Source organism: Melospiza melodia, chromosome 4 (genome assembly GCF_035770615.1).
Source record: "Melospiza melodia melodia isolate bMelMel2 chromosome 4, bMelMel2.pri, whole genome shotgun sequence".
NCBI lineage: Eukaryota > Metazoa > Chordata > Aves > Passeriformes > Passerellidae > Melospiza > Melospiza melodia.
This window is the reverse complement of record NC_086197.1, coordinates 76,073,844-76,098,004: the sequence shown is the minus strand read 5'-3', so window position 1 is coordinate 76,098,004 and position 24,161 is coordinate 76,073,844. Positions and strand designations below refer to the sequence as shown.

At 36.6% G+C, this 24,161-nt stretch overlaps 1 protein-coding gene across 34 annotated transcripts in view; it reads left to right on the top strand.

Annotated features, from left to right (window-relative positions):
- NRCAM (neuronal cell adhesion molecule) overlaps positions 1–24,161 on the top strand; it is a 145,373-nt gene that overhangs the window by 81,924 nt on the left and 39,288 nt on the right. For 21 of the 34 annotated variants that reach the window (XR_010027615.1, XM_063155228.1, XM_063155226.1 and 18 more), the window contains 13 exons: positions 301–406; positions 3,220–3,416; positions 4,336–4,458; positions 4,834–5,004; positions 5,444–5,500; positions 7,484–7,595; positions 9,516–9,700; positions 11,170–11,301; positions 19,051–19,194; positions 20,204–20,315; positions 20,635–20,801; positions 20,893–21,040; positions 21,604–21,728. Coding sequence is in view for 33 of the 34 variants with exons in the window: in XM_063155228.1 (XP_063011298.1) it covers positions 301–406; positions 3,220–3,416; positions 4,336–4,458; positions 4,834–5,004; positions 5,444–5,500; positions 7,484–7,595; positions 9,516–9,700; positions 11,170–11,301; positions 19,051–19,194; positions 20,204–20,315; positions 20,635–20,801; positions 20,893–21,040; positions 21,604–21,728 (1,779 nt within the window). In the remaining variant the exon portion in view is untranslated. Of the gene's footprint in view, positions 1–300; positions 407–3,219; positions 3,417–4,335; positions 4,459–4,833; positions 5,005–5,443; positions 5,501–7,483; positions 7,596–9,515; positions 9,701–11,169; positions 11,302–19,050; positions 19,195–20,203; positions 20,316–20,634; positions 20,802–20,892; positions 21,041–21,603; positions 21,729–22,989; positions 23,020–24,161 lie in introns of all 34 variants that reach the window. The other 13 variants (XM_063155243.1, XM_063155240.1, XM_063155235.1 and 10 more) reach the window with 4 other exon arrangements.

Below are 24,161 nucleotides of genomic sequence, written 5' to 3'. Positions count from 1 at the left end.
CCTTTGGTTTTGTAAAAATCTGTTGAAATCTGAGGCAGAGAAATTATATTTTCATGAAACGTTTTGGCCAAGATCTTCATACGCTGTAAATCAGGATAGCTCAGTTGGAAGTTAGCAGAGCTACACTGATTTACAAGGGTAGAGAGCTTCAGCCTCCTGATACAAAGGATGCTTTAATCCCACTCTTCTGTCAATGATGTGGTCGCTAAATGCAATTCTTTCTCTGCTTACAAAAGTGTCTTGATGGTACTCTGAAAATATTTTTGAAATCCTCTCTCTTTGTTGTATTTCATAATGAAGTGTCACAACCTCCTACGATAACTCAGCAATCTCCAAAAGATTACATTGTTGACCCTCGAGAGAATATTGTAATACAGTGTGAAGCCAAAGGAAAGCCACCTCCTAGGTTAGTAGCTTTTTTTTTTTTTCTTTTATTGGCCTAAGAGTATGGAAGAATTAGGAGAACATACTGTAATTTTTGTAAACTAACAAGATCAAGATTACATGTATGAATGTGCTTGCACATGCAGGAACATGCACACATCTGTGCCTCTCTAAATTACACAGCTACCAGATAGCAGCACAGTTTTGACTCTTATCACACTTGACATTTAAATGTTTCTAGAGTCATCAAGCAATTGTAGCATTTTGTTCTGCTCAAAACTCTAATAGTAAAATAATTCTTGATTATTACAGGTAGGTAAATACCCGTGTAACACACTAGCAGGCATGCTGTACTATGAACTGGATCATGTGCCAGGTTCAGGCATAGTCTTTAAGAACAATGGGCATTAAATAAAGTCAGGCTGACACTAATGCATTCAAATGTAATGCTTTTTAAATAATTCCATTTAATGAGGCTGATCTTGAAATACAGTTTGTCAGAAGTTATGTAGTCTGTATCAGTCTTATTGATCAGCAGCCTTGTGTATTCAATAGCCTTAAGTTTTGGTTTTGGCACAAATGGCTCAGATTGCTCTTTATTGTCCATTTTAAGATTATCTTTCAGCATCTTGAAATATTTTACAGCAACTCCTTGCAAGTTACTGAGTACCTGCACTGGAAACCTCAGTAGCCGTGATGCACTGTGGCATTGTTAGTAACTGCTGCTGATTGCAGAGACTGCGAACATAAAAATGCCCTTTTCTCTGCTCCAGCAGTGTTATGCTACACCTTATTAGCAAGGTCTGTCTAAAACTGCTCATTCAGACACAGACAGAGCTTGTTAGATGTATTTCTTCTGAATAACCAGTTTTATTTCTGTGTTGCTCCTGCTGGTTGCCTTAGCATCATGGTCATTATCATACTGGGCAGCAGAATGGAGAAGATGGAGATTATGTGGGATGCTCTCACCCTTTCTAGTCTTCCATTAAGGACAGGAGTTCCACAGAGCTGCTTTGTTTGACAGCATTTTAATTTTGCTGGCCCAATACCATTTTTAAGAGTCTAGGTCTTTACCTAAAGGATCAGATGATTATTGTCCACTTTGGGACAACAATATTGCTTCTGCAGATGTTTCTCTTAAACACTTCTGGTTGGAATTACCTGAGAGAAAAAGAGTGCTGCCTGTGAGACTGACATACCTGAGCCATGTGCCAAGGCTCTCTGCTGCACATCCTCATCTTCCCCATCAAACACGACTTTTTTTCTGTGCTACAGAGGAAGTGACAGGTTTTAAGTAAAGAAATTTCTAATGAGTTTTCTAAGCTAGTGCTTAGTCTTGCTTATTTTTTAAGATATGAAATTTATTTAATTTGTATCAATAGTTAGTCTGCTTAGTCCATCACTCTTGGTAACCTGCAAATGCATATTGGAACTTGAACTGCTCCAGAGCTCTGAAGTCAAAGGTGGACTTTCTCAGCCCACAGTGGGAATTGTGTGATATCAGTGTGATAACTTATTGGTGAGAGCACCTGGCATAAAGTTTGTGGATGTGCTGCTACCTATAGCTAGAGCAGCAAAGACTCTGACTGTCACTCATCTCAAATTCAGGGTTTGTACCACTTCTTCCACCTCTCATTTGAATCTACATTGCACTTTCTTTCATTATTAATATTATTGGTAACAGAAATCCCACATTCTTAAATTTCACCTGCAAAGTTGTAGGAAAGAGGTTCACTGTTAATTCACTTTGCATGGTAGTCCTCCCAAAAACACGGCATTGCTGCAGGTCCAGTTCTTCTCTCCCCCAACACAAGGTGCAAATATCATGTCCAGTCTTGCTGCAGAGGGTCAGTGCACAATTTAAGTCAGTTAGAATTTGAGCTTTTCCAGTGCCATTTTACATTTATACTTCAGGAAGCATTCTAACCAGCACAAAGGGTGTTTGTACTTAAGATTCTGAAGCTGAAATGTAACAACTACAAAACTGCTGTTCACAGTGTTTGGAGCTGTGAGCGCTCAGCACTTCATAGATGTTGGTCAAGCTCCCTGTGACTGTACTTCTGGCCATAAACAGGGCATAAGTAAGAAAGTGGTGTTTATGGTCTAAGTTGTAGACTGTGAATCTCTGTTTCTTTACAATTTTTTATGAGTTCTGTCAGTCTTCATTTTTAAGGACTATTTTTCAAATATCTCTTGACTAGTATCAGTTTAAATTTACTAGGTCAAATAAAGGCTCTCAGACTATATAATTTCTATTAGAGAATTATGTTTGCATTAGAATAGTGAAAAGGACTCGGACTCGGCCTCACCACAGTCTTTAATTCACTTGCATAACTTCAAAATCGCCAAACCAATTAAGAGAAATGGTCTCCTGCTGAGGCCTGAGATGACACATTTCAGCCCTGAGCAAGTTTTTAAAGACAGGTTTATAAAGCCTTTCAACAATAGGTTTTATAATGGAAATGCTAATGCAGCTTTAGCAATATCAGTTCTTGCAGATGTTACTGCATCATTTTGAGTAGAAAGCAAATCAGTTCTTTTCCATGTATGATTAACCTCAGAAATTTTAATGTATTTTTTAAAAAAATAATTCACTTTGAAATAGCTCCTGTTAATATGTTTAGCCAAAACTTTTATCGTAAAATATTACCAGATTTCTTAGAGTAAAATTTCTGTATTGCTTTATTAGTCAATTTAGTTTGGGAACGAGTCTTACTTATCTGCTAATGAAAACATAATATGTATTTTTGTTAATTGTTTTTTCTTCTTTTTCTTCATACATCTACAAAAAGCAGCTAAGAATAAACTTTTCTTTTTTTTTTTTTATTGTTTTAGCTTCTCCTGGACGCGCAATGGAACTCATTTTGATATAGATAAAGATGCCCAGGTAACAATGAAACCAAATTCAGGGACTCTTGTCATAAATATTATGAATGGTGGGAAAGCAGAAGCATATGAGGGAGTTTACCAGTGTACAGCAAGGAATGAACGAGGAGCAGCCATTTCCAACAATATCGTTGTGAGGCCTTCTAGTAAGTAAAGCTCTTAATGTTCATAAAGTGTGAAACACTTTGCTTTTCTTATTTGCTTATGAACTTTTTGCCTTTTTGTTTTCCTGTCTTAAAACTTCAGTCATCCAAATGACCATGCTAGAAGTTATTGCTTATTTTCTAACAATCTGTAATAATACTGTATTACAGGTTCTCTCAAATATGGGTTTTTTTTTAAAAAAAAATTATATTTAAAATTTAATTTTTAATTTAATTTTTTTCCTGATACATCAGGATAACCTTATAATGTATAACCATACAACTGAGTTGTATGTATGACAATACTGCTAGAATAAAATATTTACATCTGTAAGGCTTTAAGGATAATTTGTTGACATTGATGGCATAATTGATGACCACGATTTTTATTGTTTGTGAAGTCTGTACTCCATAGTTTTTGTAATAGCTTTAAAACATAACAGATGTGAACTAAAAAGAAGATATTTTTTTTTATTATAGGGAGATTGTTTCTACAGCTTTTTATGAGCTTTGTCTCAGTTTAGTTTTCAAGCTTCTCAGCTTCATATGTACTGTTCTCGCATCTTAATTAAAGACTGCATGTATAATACTGCTTCAGGAATGTCTACCCCTTTTTCTATTTTAGCACATCACCTTTTTTTCAGTATAGTTAAAAATTTGCAAGATACTGCAATAAAACCTTTAGTGAGTAGACAAAATAATTTGTATCAGTTGATTATACTTTCAATAAATCATTGATGTACTTTTCTTCCAAGAAAACAAAAAAGAACAAAAATAAAAGCTTTAGCAAACATGAAAGGACTTAACATTCTGATGGATGTACTTCTTTCATTTCTCTGGAGTACTCTGTGCATTTTCCCTTTAAATTTTTGACTTTTTGCCAATCCAAAGTTTGCGTGTGTGTCCGAATCCCTTTCTGCAGGATCGCCTTTGTGGACGAAAGAAAAGCTGGAACCAAATCATGTTCGCGAAGGTGATTCCCTAGTGCTGCACTGCAGACCTCCTGTTGGCTTGCCACCACCTATCATATTTTGGATGGATAATGGTGAGTTTGTTTTTTATGCAGTTGACTTTTTGCAGTTTTTCTACGTAGTAGATTGTTGCTTACCAAAACCACAGATGGTGAAGTTTCCCTCTAAGTTCAAATTCAGTGAATTTCCATTTCTGTAGAACAGAGGAAACAAGCAGACATACAGCCCAAAAGCATGAAGCCAAAAGCAGCTGGAGATCTTGATGTAAGTTGTAGATTAACCCACTGGGGAAGAATGGGTAGACAAGGGATCTCATCAGGAAGCTTAGAAATGTCTGTACATGTACCAAGGCACAAACAAGTGTAATTGAATGAATGTGGAGTCTGCAGATCATAATAATAGAGTGTGTCAATTATATTTAACGTAAATGTGTGCTTTCTTTCCCTCAGCTTTTCAAAGGCTGCCCCAAAGTGAAAGAGTTTCCCAAGGTCTAAATGGAGATCTTTATTTTTCTAATGTACAACCAGAGGACACCCGGGAGGACTATATCTGCTACGCAAGATTTAATCACACACAAACTATACAGCAGAAACAACCCATATCTGTAAAAGTCTTTTCAAGTAGGTATTGCATCACCAAATTACATACTTACGCAGTATTTATCCAGAGTTCTCAAGTTACATGTTAAAGTTAAGTAGTGTTATGCTAGGGAATTTTTTCATTTCAATTTTAAAAAAGAAATTACATTACTGTATGAACTTGAAAAGTAATCTCCAGTTTTCTTGATAGATAATTTATTTTAAAAGATACAATTTTTCACTTTATAAGGCTTTGTGTTTTGAAAAAATGTTTAAGATTTGATATTTACAGTGTAAAAATAACAGTTTTCAAATGTTTTTCCAGTGCAAGAATATGAAGTTATTATGATTATTGTAACTATTGAAGCAAATTAATCAATCACTTGATTAACTCACCGTGGCCATGTCATCACCTTTTGATTCCCAGAACTTTTATTTATCCCTTTTTTATGCTTTCTTCATGATATTCTGTTTATTTCAGTGGATTCATTGAATGACACTATAGCTGCTAATTTGAGTGACACTGATATTTTTGGTGGTGAGTTACACTGGTCCCCACTGATACTCCTTGTTTTACAGTAGCATTTAGTTAACTAACTTCACCTCCATGGCTACTTAATCTTTTGCTCCTTTTTCAGTTTCTAATAAAGGTATCAAGTAGTGCTGGTGATAATACATACTTTACAAAGGGACTGCACAGTGTGATCCTTTCAAATACTTAATTTTTCAATAATCTTGTAACATATAACTTATAGAAAATATAAACACTTATAATAAAAGACTGCTTTCACACTGGCGCAGATTTTAAAAACTGCTTCTATACTGTGTGGATTTTTCTAATATATTTTTCTCCCAATTTACCTAGTAGTTTGATTATGTTCATTATCACTAGGACTATTCAATGTCATGTGCTGCATAATAAATAACAACAATTAAGCACCTAACAGATCCACTTCACATTTAATAACTGACTGAATGTACCAATAAATTCATAGTGGTAGGATAAGTTTTGTTTGTTTGGTGTTTAAGCTGGTCTTTCCATTAATCTATGTTGAATGGTCTTTTGTATGTTCTGAATTAAATCCTCCTGAACAGATGTATGTGTGTTTAGCAAGGCTGACTGTGGAGCACCACTGATTCTAGACTCTCCACTTGATTTTGAGTGACATAGAAAGTACTTGATATTTATTCTATTTTTTGTCTTTCTCTTTGTGAAATGGGGCTTTGTGCATATTAAACCATAACTTACATTATCCAATAAAACATGGGCACAGAATATATTACTTCTCTACATAAAAATTGCATGTTATTCAGGAGGGACAAACAAGACGTAAGTACCTGAACACGAAGCGATGTCTTAGGTACAATGAGTGAGGAGAACACTGTTGGGCTGGCTCCCAGCTCAGAACCACCCTGGGAAATTGTTCTGAGCACTCACAGTCTGGCCAAGTGAGTCTGCAGCCCCTGGGTAGGTGAGCTGCTGCTTTGACTGTCGGCTGCGTTCTTGACTCTGGGCTGCTCTGTTCTCCCACAACTTTGAGTTGATTGTGTACACGTTATTAAGAAATTCGCAGCACATACTGGATTAAAATGAAGTGTTGTATTTATGCTAATGTATCAGTAAATCATGTACCCTAACAAGCTTCGAGTTTATTATGTTTCTAATTCCAACTTTAAAAAACAAAATTATTTATTGTAATGGTTCAGACTCTTACAGCATTTCAGAGCCATTTAATTCTATATATTAATATTGTTACAAGAGAACATTAGACTACTCACAGAAAACACTATAATTACAGAAAACTCTTATTCTAAATTCCATGAAGACATAGGAAATACCATATTCTTCAAAAGCCAACAGAGTGTAATATCAGAAATGAATCTTATGTTTATAGCTGCCTGTTTACTGTGCTTATTACTTACAGGTTAATCAAGGTTCTATATTGCAAGACTGGGGAACAGCTTAAGTTGAAGTTAAATATATAGTAAGAGGAAAATACCGGGATTAATTTCTGAAACAATGCCTCACATGGTCTAGAAAATATTAAAACATATTCCGAAGCAGACTGTACCTTCCATTCCCTTGGTTTATATTTCTGATTAAAAATAACTTTGCTTTATTTTTATTTTGATGGAAGCCCAGGAATTTTCAGTAATACTCAGTCTTGCACTGTGCCTCACACCAGTGGCCTTACTCTCCATTATAATTCTGTTGAACGAAACAGCAGCTATTTAGGATTAAGACTGCACAGTTGCCTATGTAAAGGCTTTGTATCAATTGTTCCTGTCTTTTAATAATAACATTTCTCTTCTATGTGTTCAACATTGTGGCATTTAACAGATATGTTATGTCTGTCAAAAAACTAATGTGTTCAGCTTTGTAGTTGTGCTGCACAATGATTTTTAATCAAATGGCCAATGTGGAGCAAAATCTCTGTTCAAAGTGTGAAAATGGATGTATGCACTTATTGGTATCAGAAAAAAATTTAGAAATTAATTGTTTTACTACTTCTTGTTCCAGCAAAGCCAGTTACAGAAAGGCAGCCAGTTCTTCTAACACCAACAGGTAGCACAAGTACCAAAGTGGAGCTCAGAGGAAATGTGCTTTTGTTGGAGTGCATCGCAGCAGGATTGTAAGTAACTTTTGAGACATTTTTTTTTTTCTAAATAGAAATACAGAAACAGAGGGAAACATTTCAGACATGCTTAAAAACGTGACTGCTGTATAAGCTTATGTGTTTCAAAGAAGCAGAAGTGTAAAATGGAAAGAGGTTTTTTAAGGAACTCCATCATTTACTTGGGCATCAGCAGACTTTGAAACTGGCTATGAATGTGTATGGCCTCTGCCTTCTCTTATCCCCAAACCCTATGCACAGGATATAGATTGGGCCATTGTTTGTAAAGGACACAGACAAGAAATGCTATAGACTAATCTCAGACATATATCCACAGATTTGCAGTCAGGAATAAAGCTTCTGTTGTTTTCCTAAGTTTACAGTCATTAGGTTCTCAAATTATATAAAAATAGATAAGAATTTGCTGTTCTAATCCAGGAAAACTGCTTATATGTGGTAATAATTGCTTAGTAGTGCTAGGTGGGAATTGTTAGAACAAATCTTCAGGTCCTTACATCTAATTTCTCATTGTAATTGAGCTTAATTGGTACTAGTTTCTTCAGTGCAGTGCAAGTTTGCTTTTGCTGGTTATTGTGCAAAAAGAAAATTACTAAGAGCAATTTAACTTCATGAGTTAGGTTGACCTTTAAATCAGTTTCGTTCTCAGGAAGAAATCTGAGAATAGATTGGTTATAGAATAGAAGCAGAAAAGCTTTAGTGCCTATTTCAAGGACTGTAAACATGTTTGCAGTGCACAAAGGCAGGGTGCTCTCAGGTAGCCGTGAGGAATGCCAAGCATTGCAAATCATGCACCACAGCACCACACACATGCATTTATTTGCATGAGCTCCACAGGGCGTGCCCAGCACAGCTTGATCTGAGCCTCAGTGCAGTATTTCTCTCTCAGCTGTGCTCAGGTGCCTGCCCCAGCAGTACCAGCAAAACCACCCCTGTGAGTGGAATTAGCACCAGCCCAGGTAGTCTGCATCTGAAATACAGTTGCATGCCTTTTGACAACCCTGCAATAAAAGTATTAGATGATCCAAATTCCAGTAAAATGGCTGGATAAAACCTGTAGAAAAAAAAATAGACTGTAATATATGGCTTTGTGCCTTGAGCTGTCATGTAATTAAAAAAACAAGTAATCAGTGAGGGAATACTTGTCTACAAAGGGCCAGATGCAGATTTTATTTGAAACAACTATTCCCAATCACTGACATCATAATTAAAAGTCATCTTTTCTAGGTGTCTGTGATATAAAATATGTGATATTAGACTGCTAAGGGAATATTTGCTTAGAGCCATTACTATTTGAGAGAGCACATTCTATTCAGTAAGCAACAAATTGCAATTTCTTGTAATTTTTAAAGTATATCTCCACGTGTTTTAACAACTTTCAACTTCTGTGGACAACATGGGGCATAGCCAAGATTTAAACTCAGTGCAGTGACAAGAAGTCATACTTGGCTAAATACTGACAATTTTTCTTGATTTCGCACAAGAAATGTTTATGTCTCCTTACAGGTCTTTTGTGAAGTGTGTGATGTTCATGAAGTATTAGGATATTGCTCACACAAAGGACGATTGTAAACTTGTCATTTTATGGAAGCTACCTTTACAAGCACCATAAGCATCAATTTGATAGTAGAAGCTTGTCTTCATTTATTAACCATCAGGTTTTTAGGTTAATCAGCAGACAAATGTATTCTGTAATTATTAATCCTATGAACAGATGGCCATTGACAATGTTAGTGAGACTTGTCATTTCCCAGAAACAAATGCTGGCATATTTTCATATTTGTTGGATGTGGCCCAGAATCTGGGTAGAGGCTTTTAAAATAATTATTTATAAAACATATATTAAAAGTATTAACATTCCGAACTCTTACCTCCCTTTTCTTCAGTCCTTAAATTTGATGTGTGCTTTTACTTCTCCAGACCCACACCAGTAATCCGCTGGATCAAGGAGGGCGGGGAACTGCCAGCCAACAGAACATTTTTTGAAAACTTTAAGAAAACTCTCAAGATTATAGATGTTTCAGAAGCTGACTCTGGGAACTACAAATGTATAGCAAGAAATGCATTAGGTTCAGTTCATCATGTGATTTCAGTAACTGTGAAAGGTAATACTAAAATTATCCTTAATGGAACGTTATCAAGGGCCCAGAATGCAGGAGGGAAGCAGGCTTTCTAGGATGAACTATAGCTAAAAGGATGAAGGATAATGGTTAAAAATCACCCTGAGGAAACATTCAACTGTCTGAATTCTAACACTGGAAGAGCTTTACTATCTATAATAGCTTTTTCGTCTTTTAATGTTACTTTGTAAAGCATCAGGCTAAACTGATATTTTACTGTAATAGTTGTAAGATAATGCCTTAGTTTGCACAAGTACTACATTTATTTTAGATCCTTTGATTATCTGTCATTAGATTGCTTCTTTCTCTTGCTTCTGTATCTTCTTCCTTATCCCTCTTCATCATTTCATGCTCATTTTCTCCATTTTTCTTCATTCTTATAGCCCAGATTATTTCTTTCCTCTATTTTACTGTTGTCTTACAGTCTTATGATTTTCTTGCTTTTTCTCTTTTACTGTTATTTCTGTTCCTATCTTCTTCATGTTTTTTACCCAAGATGATGCCTTATAGTTCAAAAAACATTTACAACATGTTTGTCTAAATAGGAATTTTAAGTATGCTGTGAATACCATGAAACAAAAAACTGTAATGATAGTTAATTAGTCATTGAAATAATCAGCTGTATTGCTTAGTTTGCATGCTAAATAGTCACTTATTTTGTTGTAGATCAGCATCTTTTTATGATCACATTTAGCTTCCATTCTAAGAACAGAAGTTTAATTTTCTGTTTGCATCTGTCCATCAATCCAAATCTGAAAATTAATTGCAAGATGTGATAATATATGCTGTTTGTGGTTATTTATTGTACAAAAGGATGGAGAAACATGTGAATATCTTTTAGTAAGGACAGTGTTTCACCCATTTTGATCTCTGGGTTTTTATCTGTCTCAGGTACACATCTGGCCCCACTGCAATCAGCCATTGAATTGAGTGAGACCAAGGATTTTGCCACTTTAAAATTTCACCCTTGATATGAAATATTTTTTTGTAATCAAACCTAAATTAATTCCTTACAGCCTTACTAAGAGCATGGATATCTCTGAAATTAATCAGAAGACCACTGTAGTGTCTGCTAATGCCATACACAGATAAATATTGTTTTCTTTAGGAAAGGCAAATTAGATTCAAAGCAGGCAACCCTAAATAAAAGAAAGATCCTCTTGTTGTTTTTCTCAGAATTTGAATGCAGTGAGTGACCAGGGGGGTCAGTTTGGCCAATGTATGATCCATCACTGAATTGAGTATCACACACACACACATATACATGTATATATATATATATATATACACACACACACACACATATATATGTACATATACAGTAACAGTATAGCTGTGAGTCTATATCTACACATAGCTTGTTTGAATTATCTTCTGATTACCATGCCTGAGCCTTATGGTTTTCTGTGCATAATTTTGGAAAATAATTGCTGTCTTTCTTTTCTTAAACCCAGCTGCTCCATACTGGATCACAGCACCCAGAAACTTGGTTTTGTCTCCTGGAGAAGATGGAACATTGATCTGCAGAGCTAATGGCAACCCAAAGCCTAGTATAAGCTGGTTAGCAAATGGTGTTCCCATAGCAAGTAAGATTCTTAATTACCTTACAGGAACATGAGTAACAAAATATGAGGAGTCTCAGGGTGGTTTTTTTGTCAAATAGATGTGAAGAGCCTCTATTTGTGTTGTTTTTTTCCTGACAGGTAATGCTAAATCATAAAAGATGTGATGAAATACTGTAGTTCATAAAAGCTGAACAACAAAATGTGCCTCTTAACGCATTTGAGAGAACTGAAATGTGTAATCATGCTCCTGGTTCTTCTGTCTGGCATTCTGCTGGTAGTACCTTTGTGGCTATTGGATGGTGCCTCTCACAGGGCCATTGCTGGGATGTCACTGTTACCCTGTGTTTCTGTGGCAGTCACATCTGCTAGGTGTCTCCTTTGCTGCCTCACTGCATCTCTAATGCTGCCTAGGAACCCTAAATGTGACATAAAAGTGAACTTCCCACATGTGTGGACATACAGAGCACTTGTAGGATTTTCAGGATTTGCAGTACGCTGCAGGATTTGCAGCTTAGTGTATGCTTGAGCCTTCCAGGCTTCATCTATAAGAAGCTGCAGCAGCAAAACTGTCTGAAAGTGTCAGCAGCTACCTGGCAAACAGTTTGTGCCAAGTCGGTGTCAAAGAAAAGGAACCCCTGAGGCAGTGGAACAGCTGTTTCTGTGTGCAGGGCAAGAAAAGCAGCCCTGAACTGGTGATTGAGCCACTTAATTGCTGCAGTGTTAGGACTGGCAATGCTGTATGACAGACACAGGGTAGCTGCTATATATAGGACAACTTGCCTTGGAAAGAACTTTCTGGAGGACACTGCGGTGTGTTGTCAGCTGGGTTTGCACTGAGCATACCCTGCACTCTAAAGTCACACTTGGTTTTTCTACCTTTATCCTTCCCCTTTCTCAAAACAATAATAAAAAACCAGTCTCACCTGTTGGCTCCTGAGAGATAATGTACTCTGAAATACTGGTCTGTTTAAAGTATGACAGTGTCCCTTCTGTCACTTTCAGAAGATTAGGAGTTGTTCAAGTCTCTTCATGAAGTAAAATTCACCCGGTTTGGGACATGGAAAAGGATTGTCTAGGGTCAGAATCTAGGTAATAGCAAGAAGTAAACAAGAACCCTCATTAGATATATTTTAACTATTTGGTATACAAAAGAGATTAAACTTATTTGTAGGGGAAAATGCAACTTTGGGAGGCAAAATATGGCTATATATGGAAACAAATAGAAATATTTAGCAAATAACCTGTTTAAGGAATCCTAATTAAATGGAAGGTGAGATCTACAGCCTGAGACTTAAATTGAGAAGTTTCCATTGGTAAATAAGTTATATAAACTGACATTAATCACCTCATCAAACAATGGTAAGACAGGAAAACAGGAAAACATAAGTGTAATTTTGTATATTATATATTTAAAAATAAATATATCATAATGCATTTGTTATCCTCAAAGTTTGGTGCCTGTCTTTCACTTTCCATTCTAGGTTTTTGGTGGTCTCATCTTCCTTTGTTGTTTTCTCACCATTCATTTTTTGTTTATTTGTTTAGAGGGGATTTTTATCCTGCAGTTCTTGTAGTTTAACTATTATTTCAGGCCTCCTGACTAGTAAAATCTTTTTCATCTGGCTATGAGAGTCAGCTTTGCCTTGCTCTTCTTCCTTATCAAAGCTGGTAGGATGAGCTGTTCAAACAACCGACAAGTACATTTTCCAGAAAAGCAGTGATGGGTTCTGCTTTATTTCACAGTAACAGTAAAACATTAAGAAACAGAGTTTCCAGAAGAAGCTGCAGGATGCCATGAAATTTCCTAAGTACAAGGAAGCATATATTGGACTGTCCTTGAGGAATTGGTACACAAAGTCTTGTGGAGGGTATTCAGTAAAGATTAAAAGACTTTAATTAAATTACCCTCTCAAATACAGTAGGGGAAAAAAAAGAACACAGGAAATAAGTAAAGCTCAGCCTTATATTAAAGGTCACTTTCACTGCTGAGAAAAGCTGAAGTCTTATCCACATTAAATATTTAAGTGCAAGCTCATTGGATGCTCTGGTACACTGCATCTGTCAGGGCATCTATGAGAGGCATCATGATCACAGAAAGTGCAGTTCTTAAGAATCTTGTGATTTTTTATTATTCTGAGTTATCAAAAGCTGTTCTGGAAATTACCAAGTACAGTGTGCCTTTTTGTTCACTTGTTACTAAATTATGGAATTGAGCCCCTCATCTTCCAACTGAATGATTAGGAAATCACTGTAAAAGGAAACTAAAGCAGCTGTTTCTGCTTCAGGGCAGTGCTGAGAGAGCTACACCCATGGCAGGATTTCAAAGAAAAAGAGCTACATTTGAATTTCAAAGCCCTGCTGTCATCATATATCCCACAATGTGCCTCTTGTGGCCTAGTAATCTGTTTGCAATACTTTAATTTTCTGTTGGAAAGCACAACTGGGAGATACTTAATTCTTCCGGTTTTGTTTTTCCATAATAGAGTCAGACAAGGAAGGAGGAATGTTGAAGAAAGAACCATTCGTCCGTATCTCAGTCAAAGGCTGAGGTTTAAATATCTATAGGGAAAAGGCAAAAAAAAAAAAAAAAGGATAAAAATGTAGTGTGTGTTAGCAACTGTAAAATAAAATTGTAATGGTGTGAATTTTGTTCAATATTCCAATAATCTGAATAAAAAAATATTTTTTACGTCAGATTCTAGGTTTCCCTGAAATATTTTAATTAGTTTTCTTCAACAGTCATGCTGAAAACCAGCATTTTAAAAAAAACCCCTGCTTTAGACGTGTTGGAATGATAAGGACCTAACCTAACCTCCTAATGTTTACTCACAGGAGTATGATGAACTTATGTGCCCAGTCCTGCTAAGGTCAATTAGAATTAATTTGGCAAGTAGCAATTGAATGTTCAGGCCATGACTCTGTGTTGCCTTGTGCTTCAATTAACACTCAAGATCTGCATTATTTATATCACTGCATAAGCCATTGTGTCTTACTGCTTAGATATTCAGCATGGTTTTACAAAAGGGAAGCCGTGCATAAAGTGTCTCAACTTTTAAGAAAGTAACAACCCAGACTAATTGGGAAGGGGAAACGCTTTCATAATTGGACTTCAGAAAGGCATTGCAAATACTGTACAAGAGACTGGTTTTTTTGGTCCAGTGGTTTATAGTTCATGGTGAGCTATTAAATATTAGATACAGACACTTAGATTTATACAAAGTAGTGCAAAGGCGCTGTTTATCTTCTTTCAACACATTGTTCTCTTCTTATATTACATTCCACGTTGAATCTTTAGGTTTGAGTTAGTCTCCATTAGTACTCACACTGAATTTAAGGGAGGAACATTAGCCCTTAGATTTCTTTCATGAAAGGCCTTGATAATCCCTGGCTGAGAGATTCATCATCCATCATTTTCTCTGAGAGTAAAAACCAGAAGCTGTTCACTGCAGCCATGGGAGCATGGGGAGAAATTTGCTGACCCTAATGCCCCCATTATTTCAGTCTTGGAGAGAAGACTGCATGGGAAGATGTTTATCCACTGCTTCTGCTGTTGTTGTGTTGGAACTTTGCATCTGGCCTAGGAACTTCAGCAGATGAAAAACCTTTAATTATCAGGTTTTTTTCAATTCTGCACAAAATAGTCAAGGATGGTTATAGTTAGTGCCGGTAATGCTGTGCCTTTGGAGACAACAGAACTGTCAGAATCAGAAACTCAGCAAGAAAAGGATTTCACTGATCACAGGAAAATAACATGCTGAGCATCAAGCCAGATTGGTAAGAAAAGGAAAATTATATTCTTCAGTGTTTCAGTTATCCATGGTTTTTTTATCTAGATATTTCCCCTTCCAGTTTTAAGCGTAACAGTATGTTTGAACTGCTTCTGTTCAGAGAGAACATGTCATTCTGTCTTTTTTTTCAAGAAAAAAAAGTAATAATGGTGCCATTGTGGTTATTTGAGCATACTAGCAAAAGTAATTGCTTAGGCTGTCAAAAGTTTATGAAACAGATGGAAGTATGCAATCAAATGAACAGAAGTTATTCACAGTTCTGATCTCTAATTACAAGAAGAATATTTGATGGAGGCCCTGCCTTCTCTGTTTAGGAATATGCTGAACGTGGCTAGAGTCAAGAAGCTGTATCATTGTACAATGTGATGAAAAAATCACGTGAAACCAGGTCTTTGTTCAGAAACGACCAAAACACATTGATAAACTGAGATTCCATGTTATTGGGAGCAGATGTTTGCTGTTAGATGGCACATGTTCACCTGTCTTGTTACAGCAGAAGAACTCCTATAGCAAATCCTTATAATTCATTATCCTATTTGTACAAGCTCATTTTAACTATTATATAGGTTTTTCCTATTTTGCCTATCAGTGCCAAATTCAGATTTGTCTAATGTGTCAAAAGCATTTTCTCCTTCTAATGCCTCTATCGTGTAACGTGACCAGAATATTCATACATACAAACAAGCAGTGCTTGACTGGCCCTGACATCACTCGTTTTCCCCAGAAAAGGATTTTTAAAGATTTTTTTTTAAGTGGTAGACTGGTGTATGGAATGGGTTGAAGTACTGCATACTATTTTTCCTCAGGTTCTACTAGCAAGACTGACCTTCAGGAATCCCAGGTCCCAAAGACCAGGAGAAAGGACTAGAATGAGATGTACCCTTGGTGGAAAAGGATTAGGTCAGGAGCAAACTGAACATACCTAAGTGTGTGGCCCCTGATGGGATGCAGCCACAAGTGCTGACTGAGGTGGCATATGTCATTGCAAGTCTCAATCTTTGCTTGATCATGGTAACTGGGAGAAGTGCCTAAAGATGGAGAGAAAGCAAATGCTACTCCTGTCTTCAACGAACCAGAAGGAGAAACCAGGGAACTACAATCACCTTTATCCCTGTGAGGGTGATGGAGCAGCTAATTCTGCAAACCATTTCAAGGCACATTAAGGACAAGAAAACTTTCAGGAGCAGTTTTCATGGCTTCACCAAGGGGTGACCAATTTCATACATTTCTATGATCAAATGACTGGCCAGATAGAGGAGGGCAAGAGGAGTGGATAATGTCTGCCTGGACTGTAGTGAGGCCTTTGACACTGTCTCCCATTAGATCCTCATGGACAAGCTGTTGGTGTAGAGGCTGGATAAACAGCAGACAGGTGGATAGAAAAATGGCTGAATGGCCAAACCCAGAGAGGGTGATCAGTGGAACAAATTCCTGCACCTGGGGAGGAGTACCCTTAGTGCCAGTACCTGCTGGGGGCCATCCAGATGGATAGTGCCTTAGCAGAACAGGACTTGAGCATCCTGATGGATGCCAAGTTGACCATGAGCCAGCAATGTCAGAGGCTAGCATTATCCTGGGCTACATGAGACAAAAGTGTAGCCAGCAGGTAGAGGAAAGTGATCCTTCCCCCATCTGGACACAGTTCTGGATAACTGGATCCAAGTGGCCCTGCCTGAGCAGGGGGTTTGACCAGATGACCTCCAAAAGTCCCTTCCAAGCTCAATGTTTCTGTGTCTGTGAGTGCAGCAGTGCGTGCTTCAGCCCATTAAGGAAGCTGTATTCACCAGACAGTTAAATAGATGTCTGTCTTAACAGGAGCTTTTGAATCAGTGCCCTTCGGCATCCAATTGGCTAGACCAATTAACAGAAAGCACCAGCTAACCTGACACTTCTGCCTTCTTTTCTCTTGGGACCCCAGCTTGAAGCCCTTTTTAGAGAACAGGCACCTCCTTTCCTTCAGATAGCTGTAAGGGGTTATCTCCTTTTTTCCTTCAGTACAGCAGAGGGAAGGGAAGACGCTGCCCCTCTCTTTCTATAGTAATTTAGTGGTTAGATCATTCTTTTCAATGCAGTTCCTTCAGCCATAGAAGATTGAATTAATGGCCTCCATCTCTTAGGAGGGGCCTGCCATCATCCTGTGAGGGATTATGTGTTGGAGTGTGTGTGAGGGGGGCAGTCTGTGCGCCCATTAGTGACCCACCTGGGTGCAGGAAGGGCTGCAGGCTTCAGAGGGAGCGGGCAGAGGGAAGCCCAGAGCCCAGGGCTGGAGCAGCCGTGCTTGGAGCGGCTGTGGGCAGCTCTCCTTGCTCGTGGGAGAGCAGTTGTGCCTGTCTTCTGCTGAGCTGTGATTTGTATGCAGAAACAGACTGCTTTCCGCAGCTGACTGCCCTGCCTGCTGCGCTGCTCACCTGCTCCGGCTATTTTCAGCCCGTGAATCTTTTAATGAAAATGGCATTTACGTAGGAAAGGAGGCAATGTGAAACATGGAACACAATAGGAAGTAAAGCAAAAGAGAGAAAAATATGTGCCAGCAATCCAGAAGTCCAGAGAATAAGCATTTAAAATCTCAGTAGTACCTTTTTCTTCCTTCCCAAAATTTTTGAATTTGTGATGTTGATTTGAACTCAGAGTGATGGAAGATGAGAAAAAACAGAAATGGAAATCTATTCTTGAGGCAGCTGTTTGGAAATTGAGGTATTTACATGAAAAATGGCCTTAGATTTCATCCAAGCTGGAAATACCCTTAAGCAGAAGCACAGACCTGTGATCCCCATCATCTGGTTTCTTTTGTAGAGAATTCAGTAATACATACTTTAATAAAATGCAGGAGAAATGTCTCCATTTTCTTTACAGATGAGAACTAAGCTATTGTCTGAATCAAAAGGTTCCTGTCACAGAAAATGGATGTTAATTTACTTGATTGATCTTTTTTTATGAATTCATAAAAGAATTTCCTTGTATGAGAATGTGTTCCACAAATATTCTTTTTCGAGATTCAATAAGGGTGTCAATTTTGATGATGCAGCCAAACTACGATGCATTTATGTCTGTATAAATACATCTATTTTTCATATTAATAGATCAGTAATTTTAACATTAATTTTCATTATTATTAATACTTGTGCTTTTTAATACAATAATAATATATCTGGTCTTATTTAGTATGTTCATAAAATATTAAATTATATATTGTGCATTTTTATGCAGTGTGGTGTTACAAGCTGTTTTTTCTTCATTATACTTTTTTAATGCCATCCAGTTGTATCAGAACTGACAGCTATTACTCTTCTTCAGTATTTTCTTCCAGTTTTATTTTCAGTTATGTCTTGGGTGCTTCTGAGGTGCAGAAGCTGTTTGACAGCTCAGGCCACTCCAGAGCAGTTGAGGAAATGGCATTGTATAATTCTTACATAAGGGAAAGAGTGCCACCTACTGAAGTACTAACTCTGCTCTTGATTGTTTCTTGACTTGGTTAGAAGGAATGCTTATTCTTTACTCAGAGATAATTTTCAATTGAGTATGGCTAATTTTATATTTGGGAAATTATTTATGGTATAACAATCAATTTAAAACTTTAAAGACACAGAGGACTATGTCATTGTATCAGCATTTTCTTTTGACGTTCAGAAATTTCTGTAATTTTCTAGGTATTGACTGTATTTGCCCGAATCTCATAATATTGGTATTTTTCGTCTGTATTCTGTGCAAAATACAATCTCAGCTTCACTCCCTTAGAAAACAAACAAAAACCCTCTCGAAAAATGGGAACTCTACCATCCTGAGTTAATACCTGTAGAATGAGAAGAACTTTTTAAACTGTATTAAAATTCACATTTTTACTAGTGATCAGTCACCCAGGAAAAAAAAACAACCTTAAAGGGTATATTGGTTTTTCAGATTCTTCCTTCTTTTCAGAAGTATGAAACTCACAATCCAATAGCAGTTTAGGAAAGGCAATAACTCTTTTTCTTTACACCAACAGTTGCCCCAGAAGATCCTAGCAGGAAGGTGGATGGTGACACCATCATTTTCTCACACGTGCAAGAAAGGTCAAGTGCTGTGTATCAGTGCAATGCTTCTAATGAATATGGATACTTGCTAGCAAATGCATTTGTGAATGTTCTGGGTAAGAAAAAGACTTCATATTTTTGTTTTCTTGGGTATTCTGTTGTCTCCTGCTAACACGCAGACTCTCTGCTTAAGCCTTGCTTGAGGTCTTCATTGGGAATTGATTTATTTCCTGGCCCCTGTAAAGAGCAAGGGCATACATAGCTATTTTTTTACACTATTTCTGAATTTCACTTTCACTGTTCCAAAGTGAGAAGGATAGATGAGAAAGCTGGGAAAAATTGGAAGAAATTTTATCTCTCTTTTGTTTGCGTTTTTTTTTTTTTTTGTTTCTGTAAGTCAGTCAAACAGAAGCCCGACAAAGAAGGCAGGAATTAGTGTTGCTTAAGTTAGTACATTTCAATACAGTTTCATGGAGTCTGGATGTTTTGGATTAGTGGAATGGATGATCTCCAAGTTACTGCTGCAAGGGGACATGATTATGCATTTGTCTCTAAGGCTTCCCTGGCATGTGTTTCTGATTACAATATGTTGTGGGCCCTCTAATTCTTTTCACTGAATTTAAAAAAGCTAGTAGCAAAATCCTAGGCAGAATGGCCTCTAGTGACTCTCTTGCAGGAGCTGGCAGATGTGTTGATTGACACTGTTGTTTAAAAGAAAAGAATGTAGGTGTTACACCAAAAATGCATCCTGGCTTCTTTCTGCCTGCCGGTGTATTTGGAATTAGATAGTTCAGTCTGTACCCAGGAGATTATCTTCTTGAAGTATATACTGATTTACATTTTCCAATTGAAATAATTGCCTTTGGTGCCCATCACTATTACTCGTAAATAGGCACGAAACAGTTGTTTTTCACAAGATAATTTCCCTGCATTAACTTTTCCTCAGGCTAGTACCAGTAGAACGTATTTGAGCCCAGACTGAGACCCAAAATCATCCCAGGGAAAAATGTTTCTATGTAATTCTTTAGGCTATTCTTGATGTCTTTTTTGTATTTGTATTTATACTGTTTATGTATTTGCTATTTGTAACTTTGTAACTACATGCAGATCTCTTTGTCTTTTCAGCTGAGCCACCAAGAATTCTAACTCCTGCTAATAAACTCTATCAAGTCATTGCAGACAGCCCTGCATTGCTAGACTGTGCTTATTTTGGGTCACCTAAGCCTGAAATTGAATGGTAAGCTCCAGCTGTGCTTATGGTACAGAGGATGAGCCAGTTGTATCTGTAGAAACAAACACCTGAAGCTTTAAAACTCTTCTAAATCTATTTACAGTTTCAAAATAAGGTTTTTTTAAGGTTGTTTACAATTTGCTAATACAATATTGCATATACTTAATGAACCAGCAGTAAAGTTACACCACAGGGTCAAGTTTTAATTTCTTTGAGTGCTTCTATATTTTCTAATGTGGTCGTCCTAAGTTTGTATTTTATTGACAATAAAACCATTCAGAATTTAACTGTGATGCTGGCTAATGATATTACTCCTTGTACAAAGGTTTAAGGGAGTGAAAGGCAGCATTTTGCGTGGAAATGAGTACGTTTTCCATGACAATGGAACCTTGGAGATTCCAGTGGCTCAGAAGAATAATGCTGGTACATACACATGTGTAGCAAGGAATGAATTAGGAAAGATACAAAATGAAGTGCAGTTGGAAATTAAAGGTGAGAAATTAGTCATTCTTTCATCACTGATTTTCAGAATTTTACAGAATTTCAGACTTTCGGGATATCTAATTTTAATTTTAAATTTCAGATCCAACGATGATCATTAAACAGCCAGAATACAAAGTGATTCAGAGATATGGCCAGGTTTCTTTTGAGTGTATAATAAAACATGATTCTACCTTACTACCAACAGTTACATGGTTGAAGGACAATGATGAACTGCCAGATGATGAAAGGTAAGGACCACATAGTTTTCCTTTACTTTTCATTTTCTAGGTCCTTTTGTCTGCTCTTTTTCCTGATCTTTGAAAAGAGCATATTGACCTATTGACATATTTTCCAAAGACTGATAAACATCATGGCTATCCAATATTTGGTGACTAAAGGACCTACCTAGTGTGATGAAAATACCAAGATAGAATTAAAAATAAAATGAGATGGAAACATTTATACAAACTCTGCACATTGGCCTTATAGATTAAGTGTAAGGTAAAGATAATTGACTTGAGAAGCTAAACAGATAACATAAAACTATTGTGGTCTGGATCACAAATATTTAAAATTTGTTTGAATATATTTGAATAGAAAAGCACATTAGAATAAAAATCACTGTGGGAAGATGGTCAAGAGCAATGAAGAAAAAAAAAAAAAAAACATGATATTGTCCCATAGCTTAACTTGGATAAACATAGCTGTTTAGGTATGTACAAGTATATGGGATTTGATAATGTTTTATGCAAGTTTCTTATAACAGTGCCAGTTATTGAAAAATCAGTGGCTGAATTTATTGTATTTACAGGTTTCTAGTTGGTAAAGACAACTTGACCATTATGAATGTAACTGATAAAGATGATGGAACATACACTTGCATAGTTAATACTACTCTGGACAGTGTTTCAGCAAGTGCTGTGCTTACTGTTGTTGGTAAGAATGCTCTCAAACTTCTACTGTTAAGTATGAAAGCAGCATTAGATTTAAAGTGAAAAGCACAAAGTTTTGGTTTTTAGGACAGGATAACAGAAATGCCACCTAAGTGTCAATGTGTTTCAGTTTTTAAAAAATGTAGTCTCACCTTACAGTTTGCATTTGAATCAGCTGCTTACAAGATGACTGAGTAGCTACAGGGCAGATTTGTGCTGTAGAGCTTTTTATTTTGACCATATCTGAGCTACTGCAGGAAATGAAATTTTGCAGAGTATTTGAACATAACCATGGTAGAGTCACTGAATGGCCAAGGTTGGAAGGTACCTTTAAGGTCATTTAGTTCTAACCCCCCTGCCTTGGGTGGAGACACTTTCCACACAGCCTGCCTGGGCAACCTGTTCTGTGCCTCACCATAAAAAATATCTTCCTAATTATGTAACATAAACCCACTCTGCTCTAGCTGAAGCCAATCCCCCTTGTCTTACCACTACATGCCCCTGTGGAAAGTCCCTCTCCAGCTCTCTGGGAGCCTGTGTAGGTGCTGGGGCTGCTCTAAGGTGTCCCAGAGCCTTCTCTTCTTCGGGCTGAGCAGCCCCAGTTCTCTCAGCCTGTCTTCAGAGGAGAGGTGCTCCAGCTCTGTGGTCAGCTTGGTGGCTCTCCTCTGGACTCCTTCCAACAGGAACATGTCTTTGTTGTGTTGGGAGAGTGTTTCTCAGGAATCTCTTCAACAACTAAATTATGCTTCATAAAGGCTGAGCAGACTTGGCTGTATGACTTCTGCTGGATTGTATTTTTAGCTTAATTCTCTGTTAAGTTTTATGATCGCAGATTCTTGTCAAATATATTACTTTTCTCCAATTTGTAAGAAAGTTTTAAGATTATTTCCTGAATGATTCTTACATGAGTTCAGTCTGAGACTCAGAGCAAGTATGTTTGTGTTTTAAAATTCTGCTGTGATCTTAAGCCTATCCAAGAATGACCTAAGCCAAAAAGCTAGCACTCATTTAGGAATTTTTATAAGATTGCTTACTTTATTTATTTTCTTGATCTGTCCTTATTTTAAAAATGAATAAAGTATTCAAGAATGCTTTTTTTTTTAGCTCTTCAGTGAAAAATTATAATGTGTTTTTTTAAATTAACCGTTTAATCTAAATTAGTTAACTTTTCTTTGTCTCTAATAACTATATTCTTTAACTACCTACAGTATTCTGTTTCTTTGGCTACTAACTGATTAAATCCTTTATATTAATGTTCTTTTCAGCTGCTCCTCCAACACCAGCTATCATTTACGGTAAACTAAAACAAAGTTCTCTTTCTACATCATCAGGCAGATATGTTGCTCATTTGCCTGTTGCAATTTCTTTTTGCCTTTTTTTTCCCCCTTTTCCTCTGTGTGTGTCTGTGTCTGTGTGGTTTCATCCCATTTTACCAACTGCTGCATTACAGTAGGACAGAACTTTGGAATGTTACAGTGCAGGCTGCTTTATATTTAGGGAATAAGTGATTTTCAGAGATAATTTTAATTAAGATGGGGTATACGATGGCCATGTTTTTCTCATATACCACACTGTAATACAAGTTAGCTATATAGTAAATGAAATATCTAAAATGTAAATCCAATTCTTTGGTGGAAGGTAATTCACTATTAAAGACTTTGCACCAACCAAATTATGTTGTATGTTAATGTTGGTTTTGCAGCCTTATAGTCCTGCTCTATTTTCTTTTATAGTTTATCTTAATTTTACTCCACTCATAAGGTGAATATGCTCATATTGACCAGTTTGACTTATAATTGATGAAATCACCAAAACTTTAAAATTTAACTTAAAAATCTGTTAGTCAAGCATAGTCTTATATTTGATTGTATAGAGCCTTAAATAGTAGTATGTTTTCTGAATTTGGGGGTTCAAGTGCAATATAATAAGCTAAAACACTTACAAGTGAAAAGGGTTTGAGCACTTTTATGTAAATCCTATGAGTGAAAATGCTTATGTATTCTTACATGAACCTACTTATTAGTTGTGATTTTTGTGTAACAAATCATATAGTAAATTACCTTCATGAATTTGGAACAGATAATTACATCTCTATGTATTATAAGGATTTATAATAACAGTTTGCATGGTATTTCTGAGTCTTTTGAAAAGAACAACAAAAAATAATTTAGTAACTTGCAATTAGTTTCTGTTTGAAGTATACTTGTTTTGAATTCACATAAAAATATTTGTAATGGTTCAAGAAAAGCTTCTTTGATATGAATGTTTCTTTATTTTCCATGCTGTATGAGGTATGTCTGTTGCAATAGATAACCACTCATAATCATTCAAAGATAAACTAAAGAGGCATTTCATAATTCCTTGCATCTCGTCATATTTTCATATCACAGTGCACTCAGACATAGATAAAAATAATTACCAATTCTTGTCAAGGAAT